The sequence below is a fragment of the Uloborus diversus genome, unplaced genomic scaffold (assembly GCF_026930045.1).
Source record: "Uloborus diversus isolate 005 unplaced genomic scaffold, Udiv.v.3.1 scaffold_11, whole genome shotgun sequence".
Classification (NCBI taxonomy): Eukaryota; Metazoa; Arthropoda; class Arachnida; order Araneae; family Uloboridae; genus Uloborus; species Uloborus diversus.
Genome location: NW_026557765.1, coordinates 12253414 through 12263436, shown reverse-complemented (window position 1 = coordinate 12263436; position 10023 = coordinate 12253414). Strand labels below are relative to the sequence as shown.

Below are 10023 nucleotides of genomic sequence, written 5' to 3'. Positions count from 1 at the left end.
CTGATATTAATAATCACTGAATACATTTTTGTTTCATTTATCAATCGTTTGCTTTCTCTTTACTTTTTTTTCGCGTAAAGGATTTCATTTCTTTATTTTTCCACTACTGACGTCACATCAAGGATTTCGATTCAATATGAAACAGCTACCATTCAAATAAATTAAAACAGTGAGGGGTTTTTTTTTGTTTTTGTTTTTTCCTTTTCTTTGGCATACGCTACTTTTTGCACCACACTACAGGGAACAAGGGAGAGAACTCTTTTTTGGGCTATTTAATTAAATAACCAAAGCGATTTTTTGAGTGATATTTGTTTGAATTAGGGAATTGGCGGGGAGGTTGAAAAAAAAAAAAAAAAAAAAAGAGATGGATAATCATAGAGATTTTTTTTTTTTTTTTGCGTGCTATTTATAAAGCCCGCTGTTTTTTGCATGATATTTGTTTTTGTTAGGGATTGGTGTAGAATAGACAGGCCCGTCATTTAAAGAGCTTCAACGGGAGGTCAATAGCCCCCCCCCCCTCCCCGTCCCACCAAGACTAGATAGTTGTTTGCATTTAACTGAATTAAACAGCGAGGGTTTTTTTTTTTTGTTGTTGTTTTTTAAGGCGGCAATCTTTGCGTAAAAAGGTGAATGGCCCAAAACGCAACTGAAGATAGACATAGAAAATATTCAAATTTATATTGAAAAAGATAGAGATGGATTGATTAATACCGCTGCCAAATTTATTTAAACAGCCGCCGAAGGCGGCAAACTTGACGTAAAAAGTGAATGATTTCACACATTTGTGTGCATGCAGCGAGTTTTTTTTAGCTTTCGTAAGTGCTCTTTTTTGTAGACTACGGGTAAAATGGAAGTTTTTTTTTCGCGTGCTATTTAATAAAGTTAATAAAGCCCGCGGATTTTTGCATGATCTTTGGGGTTTTTTTTGGGATTGTCGGTTAGGTTAGGTGGATAGAGAGATAGATATGTTGAGTGGACCAAAATGTTGTTTTTTTAATTAATATTTATACACATAAAAAGATTGTTAATTACTATCAGAGGTAGATATTCATTGATCGTATAGATAGATAGACAAATATAGAGGTCCATAATAATAGTAGATGGACAGTAAGAAATAGATATACCCGTCACTAACCCCACCCACCCCCCACCCCTACCGACTTTGAAAAAACAATACTTTCACACAAAAGTAGAAGTACTTTTTGTTATTTTCCGACGAAATTTGCATGAAGAGTACTCCCTTTGAGTCCCCCCCCCCCCCTCACTTAAAAATATTCCAAAGGACGAAACTAGAGATGGAACCAGAAAATGTTTTGCTCAAATTAATATTGATATAGATAGATATAGTTTGATTGATACCGCCACAAAATTTATTTAAGCAGCCGCCGTTGCAACTGTGGCGTAAAGAGGTGAATGGCAAGTAAGTCGATTGCATAAAAGTCGAATGGCGCAAAAAGGCGAACCAGCTGGTCGCCGAAGGCGGCTAGTAAATAATAAATGTATTTCATGGGAAACGTGCCAACTTGAACGTGCACCGCGAAAATTTGTTTGCCATGTAGGAGATTTCAATTCTGAATTTTGTAAGCGTTTTGAACTTTCGGCAATTGAAAATTTTTGATTGTGCTGCCCCACATTTTATTGTTTATTTTTATTTCAATAGCTGAAAAGTAATAAACTTTTGGTTTGGTTTTTATGCTATTCATTTCTGCAAGCTTTATTTTAATCATTTTCACATATTGTCGACTTATTTAGTTTTGAATCAAATTTTTATTGACAACTTCTTAAGTTAATGAAGTTTTAAATACTTGTCGGTAATTACTAATAATACTCATTATGTAAATGTGTTAAAATTAGAGATCGGCCGAAACGCGAATACCAAAGCTTCCGTTAGCTAATGCCCGAAGCTCTGGCTGCTGCACGTATTAATTTTTTAGCATTAATGTATAATAAATGCACACAATATGATACTTTTCCCCACATGTTTAAAAATCCCTAATATTATACAACATTTTTAGCTCACTGTCATCTCATTTCTAAATTAATTTTACTAATTAAAGTAATTTTGGTTTTGTACTGGTAGTATCAGAATAGAAGACATTTCTAGTTTTTTTTTTTTTTGTTGTAAACATGTAATTATGAAGCATTACTTGGAATATGGAAGGAATGTTCAACAGTTAAGTTGATGTTTATAATAAAATCAACTGATATGATCAAATTAAGTTACAAAATAATTTATCAAGAAATTTGATGCTATTCACATTACATCTTGATATAATCTTTGTAACACATTATATTTTGTAAATAGACACGAAAATATTCTTAATTTAAAATTTTTGAAGTTAAGTTGAATTTGGTTGAAGGGCAATTCCACGATAACGGACGTATCATTCACAACATAAAACAGGCCTCATAAACACAAAATATGTTAACTATTTGCTTTATTGCTTGATATTATTTAAAGACATATTGCTAACTTCTTATTAATCTTCTGGTTTTTCTTAGTCAATATTAAATTTTAATTAATTTCATTTTTTTATTGCCAGTAACGGACGTATCTTACAAATGGAATTTAAAAACACACTGTTTTAGTAATCCAAAATTTTCTGAAACTATTATGTAAGAAATTTTTTAATAAACTATTTTAAACAACAAAAGTATGTTAATTTTAAGTATACTTGCAAAATATCTATTAACTTGAAAATTACTTGTTATTTTTTAAAAATATAACAGTAACGGACGTATCACAGATGTAACGAACGCATCATTTCTGAAAACTTACTCTTGTAATTAAAAGGTCTTTTTTATTTTAAAGAATAAAATTCAATCAAATCTCATTTTATGTTCATAAACACATTTATTACAATTTAAGTACTAATTAAAGCAATTGCAATTAGTTGAGGTATTTAAATTTTATAAGGTGAAAAATTGAACTCAAAAGGTAAGTCGTCCTCTGGTGTCAAATGAAGGTTCTGGGTGTAGTGATGTTATTTCTTTGCGATCAACTTCTGAAACATCATTTGTTGACCAAAAAAACTTTTCGCCAACTCTATTAAGAAATTTCACTGTTAGTTTGGGACGTTGGTTGTCAGAAACAGTGACTTGACCAACAAAGTGATGTAGTGTCTTCTTTTCCGACACCAATTCGACAAAAACCCAATCTCCAAATGCACCGTACTTTTACTTTGTGGCATGGTGGTTTCTACAGTTTCAGATTTTTCTGTTTGAAAATTAAATTTTGTTAGTGATTGGCTTCCTGATACAAGAGAGTGCCTGATACAGTACCTGCCACCAGCTTTAACACAGTGTATTGATTGAGTTGAGGGTATTGCTTGAATTCCAGTCCACCTATCTTCTAGTTCATCCATTGCTGTAAGAACTTTTGATTGTGGAACAAATATAACTGATGTTTTCTTGCCGGCAGCTACTGCACATTTGACGAAACTTTCTACAATATTAATCACATGTCTTCGTGTTTTAGTTTCCATCCAAACTTTATGTTTTAGCTGACCACCAATTCCATCCACTGGTCCCTTTCCATGAGAGGTGGCAAAGAAATGCCATGTACCTTTAACTTCCATATCTTCTTTCATAAAACTTACATTGCATAAATTAAACCTTTGCTTAAAATGTTGCCCTGCTCCATCAGTAAAAATATCAATTTTCTGAATAGTAAGACTATGCAAAATTAAAAACTGACATTAAAAATGATCCAACAAAAGCTTTGGTTCAAGTGGATTTTGCTGAAAATTATACAATTGGGTACCAAGATGAGGTTCAAAGCACACACTGGTCTAATGAGAAAGTAACAATCTTCACAGTAGTTATCTGGCATAAAACAATAACAAAATCGTATGCTGTGTGTTCTGACTACATGCAGCATGATAAATATGCTGTCCACGTTTTCCTTTGGGATGTTGTTCAAAATTTCATTTTTTTGCATTGAGATATTGAATTGAGATTATTATGTTAGCATAATAATCTCAATTTTAGCCTTCATTGTTATTAAAATTAAAAACTAACATAAATAAATACTTCAACAAATGATAACATCCATTATACTTAGTTTGACAGAATTATTACCGATTGAAAATGATACGTCTGTTACTCACAAAAATATATGTAAATATAAAAATAATTATTTCAGATTTTTTATATAAATAATATAAACAATATAATTAGAAAAAATGAGTGAAATATTTATATTTAATGTGTAATAAATCATAGGACCTGAAAATTGTGAAATTTAAGTAACGGACGTATCTTTAATTAATGATATTTTAATGTAACTTTATAATGCTTTAATAAATAATATAGAACTTTAAGGATGTTTTTTTAGATGTATTATACCCCAATGTTATTGTAAAAGTCAACCATTATTTTCCTAGCTTCTGAACTTTCTGCAGAGCAAGGATATAATAATAGCAAATTATTGCACAGAACTGTTCAGAACTGCGCCATTTTCATATCAAGCATTTTTTTGGCTAAAATGTTAATATAAATCAAAATCCCTCATGTTATACTTATCTGCAGACTTTTAGCTTTCAAAAAATGTATAAAGTTGATAATTTTTTCAAATTTCACTTTTACATGTTTTGGTTTACTTTATGGTGGAATTGCCCTGAATCATGCACATTCATTTTTCCTTATTTATCATTCAATATTTTTATTTAGAATGAAGTATAAAAGACGTTTAATTTTAGATTTGTTTATTTCAAAAAAATATAGTTGTTATTATTAATTTTTTAAAAGTAACAAATGAAATCAAAACATACTATCTTTCATTAAAAGTGAATGTGCAAGAAATATGTGCTTTCCTCTTTATTTTGCTTAATAAAAAAAATAATAAAACTTCATATTTAATTAACTTTTTGTTGATTCTCATGGTGTTTTATAACAATGAACTATTATCAATAACTTTTATATCAACTAATATATTTACAAGCTGATTTAAATTTTATGTGTCAACACTTTAAGTGTAAAGAATGCCACATTTTACTAGCTTCATTTTTGCTTCAAATATGTCGATAGTTATTAATAATATGTTTGCGGTAGAGTTGAGTTTAATCGTGTAATCCTGAAACACTTTTACTTTATTAAAGTCTTTTACATGCCATCTATAAACTTGATAACGTTGTTTTGATAATCGGTATCTCTTTGCATCCGCTATAGGAATCGAATTTTTCACATTTCTAATGTTATCTATGCCTTGTTAAGAGACGATTAACTAAAATTTTTATTTCGTTAAAAACGTTGAATTCCAAAGTTTTTAACGAAATATCATGCTCTTTAAAAGTGTCAAAAAGTAAAATGCCTAATCTCTGACTAAATATTTTTTTTTCAGCTAACTTAAGTTTAAAAATGCATAAATAATATATCCAGTCCCTTATGTATGAATGAATATGAAATATTCGAATCAGTTCACATTGTATTGAGCTGGCAATTTACGTATTGCTTGCATATAGTTATAATTTTCTCAATACATTCAGTAACAAGTGCAATTTTCTTTTTTGTAAGGGACAAAAAGAAAATATGTTGTGAGACTTTCACTTAATAGTTTTAAACAAAACTTCATGCTTTTTCAGAATGTCTAGTGTTAAAAAAATTAAGTGCAGAAATGTTTTCCATGTTTAGAATTTAATATTTAATTAACGTAGAACAACGTTTGTAATCAGAAGCTTCAGTTTAAATTTCTTTTCATTTTTTAGCACTATTTTTATTATTATTATTTTTTCCCTATATATTAGGCCATAACTTTCCTATTTTTTAATTTTTTTCTCTCCAAAAACTCTCTGCGGGCCCTTCATTTTATGTTATTCAAAAGATGTATTTCTCCATCAAATAATTATGCTTGAAAATGAATAAGTTTAATTTCTAACATTTCAGATGAAGGTATCGATGAATACAGTTTCCCGCTGCTTGATGAAGAAACGATCCGATTGTTGATTCCAAAAGCAGGGCCTCGATTAAAATTTCTAAAACTTTTCAGAACAACTTATACTGCAGAAAATAAGCCAGATGAAATTGGCAGTGAAAAATGTGACTCGAAAACAGAAGAGAAAAGTAAGGGAGCGCAAGAAGACGGAAACTTAGTCAAAAGTTCTGAAGCAGAAGAAGTTAAAAACTTAGGGAAAACTACTTCAACAGAGGAACTTATTTTAAAGAAAATTAGAATAAAAGAACTGCTCGAAAGAAAATTACCGGAAATTTATTTGAAGCTGGTAGCCGGAGTACCTGGTAGCATAAACATAACTGCCAAGTACAAAATAAATCGAGCTGTGGTGGATGCCTATATCTCAAATTTCGATAGTCAACCTACAACACAAACGAAACTACTGCTGGCAAAAAAGATCGTCGAATGCTTTCCTGTCTTGAAAGGGTTAGATGGGGAAGGGCATGTAAGTAAACATTCCTTAGTCATTAAACATGTTTTTCTATTTGCATGAAATTGTGTTCCATTCGCAAAATTTTTTTAAAAAGTTTTTAAAGCATGTATTCAATTACATGTCTTCTTTTTTGTCAACACTGTTTACTTTTGTCAATTTTTCTTCATGATGTCCTTTGTGCCAATTTTTGAAGATTGAAATGACAAATGCATACCTGCCAACTTGTATAGGGTTTAGCCGTACAATGTACGGTTTTGGACCCTATTGTACGGTTGTAGGGTAAAAGTGTGCGGTTTTTTCAAAATGTTTACCGATTTTGACGTTTCTTTATAAATAAAACTACATTTCAAGCACTGAGCTTCTTCAGCATTCATTTGTTAGGTGTGTTAATACGGGAAGAAGAACTTGAACGAACTTCGTCATATTTCAAGAGTGAATACGTGCTTAGCTGAATACTGGTTCCCGTGTTTGAGATCGCTATCCTTTTGCATCAAGCAAATATTTTTATATTTCTGGAAACAAGAGATTGTATTAACCTTTGCTTGCTACCCTTAATTAGTTAAACTTTTCATTTAGACAGATTATTTTATTTTTATTGTTCATATTTTTTTTCTCAAACCTGCTTAATTTAACATACTTCACAGAAAATTACATAAATGAAACAAATTTATTTAACTGAAAATTGAAGTAAACCTGCTGGAAGTGACAGTCATGTAATTAAGATCTCATATATAACGTCGCATTTTCAGTTAAAAATGTTATTGTCTTTGTACAGTTTTGTCGAGAAAATTGTAGGGTTTTCGAAGTAGACATGTTGGCAGGTATACAAATAACTAAAAAAGTGTAGATACAGAGATTTTGTAAACATTAAGTATGTTTCATTTCTGTACTAACAATTTTATTCTATTTATGGTTATTTCTTGATTGACATCTTATTCTAAAAAATAATAGCATACGTTAAGAATTTAGTTCAAGTTGGGGGGGGGGGATGCATGCTTAATTGTTTTACTAATGAAAAAAAGAAAAAAAGATCTCCAGTTAATATCTACTGGGTTGAGGTTAATTCTATAATTGCTCGATGATTAATTCCGAACATGTAGTTTGTATTTACCATAGAGTTTTATTTATTATAATTGTCAAAGTCTGTGTACTTCGACTCTGCTGATTTTGCAAGAAAAAAGATAATTGTCAAGTATTTGGCGAGCCATAAATTCAACTATTGAAATATACCCAAAGAGGCAGTTAGTTGCTTCTCTGAAATGGAAATGAAATTTCATCCGTCAAACCTTGACAGGCTTATTTCCTAATTACTAATAATACTCATTATGTAGATTTGTTAAAATGCTATTCTACAATTATTTCACTTTTTTAAATTAATTTATTTGCTGTTTTTATATTCTTGTCGTCTTCATTTCGAAAAATGTGATATTTTTGCATCTGATAGGATAATAGAAATTTTCTCAAGTTTGATGCTTTCTACGTTTTTTTAGGAAACAAATAAAAGAAATTTCTTTTTATTTTTGTTAAAGTTGTAAAACAAATTCAAGCAAAATTCTGCATACTGTATTAGAGTTAAACCGTGAATTGCTGGTTTAATTTTATATTAAGTCAATAGTTATTAATTATATGTTTGTCTTACACACAAGTTTTTAACAAGTTTTGTTAAACAAGTTTTGTTTTTGGTTTAAGGGAAAAGGCCCTCGCATTGAATTGAAATTTTATCAATTTTGTTCGGAATTATTTTATTTCCCTCTGCATAAGCTCATTGCAGTCGACTTTTTTTATTGCTTAGGAACAATGGTTTACTGCTGGTTCTGATGGCTCGCCTGCAAGAGGCTTCATAGCCGAGCGGTTCAGAAATTTCAGGCTGAGAAATTTATCGACTACAGAAAGGAGAGAATTAGGAATACCTAAAAAAAAGAGAGAGACTCCAGATGTACGTAAAAGATTTTCGGAAGACAGCTCGTTGACATTCCTACAAAGGCAACAATGGCTCAAAGAAAATTCTGAGCCAAAAGAGGAGGTGATATTGCTTATGGGCCAGACTTTTGAAGGACGACGTTTCCAAATATTAGAGAATGCAGGAAATGTGTTTGAATCGTGGCCTAGACTTTTGAACCAACATATTGTAAGAAATAACTTTTATTACTTCCTTTTATTTAATATGTATATAGTTAGAAATAGAGTTATTTTCAGGAAGTGTCTGGAGTACCTGCCCGCGGAAGGGTCTGCAGACTGCACCACAGACATTTTCAGAAGGGTGCTCTAAGGGGTATTTTATCTTTTTTTTTTGGGGGGGGGGGGGTGTTGGAGAGCGGTTGGAACAGTAAATTTTTGTATACACTTGTCAGGGGTGCTGGGACGGACATAGGTTACTTATTTTTTCCGTTCAGGTGTTTCAATTTTTATCAGATTTTAAACTTTATTTACGAAGGTTTCTCATTGAAACGAACTGTATGTTTCAAGTTTTAACTTAAACAGGTTTTTTTACGAACTGTGGCCATTATTCCGACTTGTGGCAACATTCCATCATTTATTTTCCTTTATACAACTTTGATTGTTGGACACGTGGCACTTGAGATGTTTTATTTTTGAGCTATCCTGTGTTAGTCAATAGAGTTGATAAAAATCACAAATTAGTGTTTAAAAAATCAAGAAAATAGGATTTTTTAAATTTAAATCAGACTCGATTTGATTTTGGTAGAGTTTTTAAAATTTAAATTCTGTCAAGTGCAATATTTGATAATAACAAATAACTTGTTTAAGTTAGATTTCTAAATCTGATAATTATTTCTCTCTAAATCATCAAGCAGATTACCTTCACAATTTATATTATTTCCACTAGCTGTAGGAAAAAAGGTAATCCCTGGGTCTGGACCTCTCCCTTGAAGCTCGAAATTAACCTCCAATAATTTAAAATCAACCTACTCCCTTCTGTTTAAAATAATTTATTATTAATGAATAGTTTATTTATTGTGTCAAAACATTTTCTAGATCGATGCAGAATTTAACCTGCTCTACGAAAACAAAGGAAACTCGTTCTGTGCTGACTTCGGACTTCTTACAAAAGACATTTTTTCTTGCTGTCTCAAAAGTTTAGGCACAAACCAGATTTTATGCAAAAACTTCTTGAAAAATGAGGTGGTGGAAAGATGAGATTTCTTTTTCATACTATAAAGTGCTGAGATTACTCAATGAATAATTAAAATCCCAAAATCTCTGTAGTTTTCGCCTGAAGAAGAAGAAAAAGTTAGGAAGCTAAAAAAATTTGAAAATAAATCCACTTTACTAATTTTTCGTGTTTTAAATTGGTCCTAGGTTGGTAGTATATTGTGTTTTACTGAATGAAGAGTAATTCAGCCGGCCACCTTGTCTAGTGGTTAGAGGAGTCTGACACCGATGATGTGGTCCCAGGTTCAAGTCCTGGCTTGGGCATGGATGTACTTTCTCTCTCATGTCCTTGTCCTTTCTTTGTGTGAATGTGTTGTTGTGCTGTGAAAGGTTGCCCACCCTACAAACGGGTCCCTGTGGCATGCGTGTACTGTAGAAGTCGGACTTCACACCAAATCATGGTGCAGTTGGAAAAGTGAAGCAGCGCACCCCATACTTGCCAGCCTAGCTGGCACAAGACAACAACAAC

At 31.4% G+C, this 10023-nt stretch overlaps 1 protein-coding gene across 1 annotated transcript; it reads left to right on the top strand.

The window, feature by feature from the left end:
• The first annotated feature begins 3767 nt into the window (after positions 1-3767).
• Positions 3768-9539, top strand: LOC129232188 (uncharacterized). Its single transcript, XM_054866428.1, has 4 exons — positions 3768-3802; positions 5864-6395; positions 8176-8511; positions 9378-9539. Exons 1-4 carry the CDS (start codon positions 3768-3770, stop codon positions 9537-9539), a joined length of 1065 nt encoding a protein of 354 aa, XP_054722403.1.
• The last annotated feature ends 484 nt before the right edge of the window (positions 9540-10023 follow it).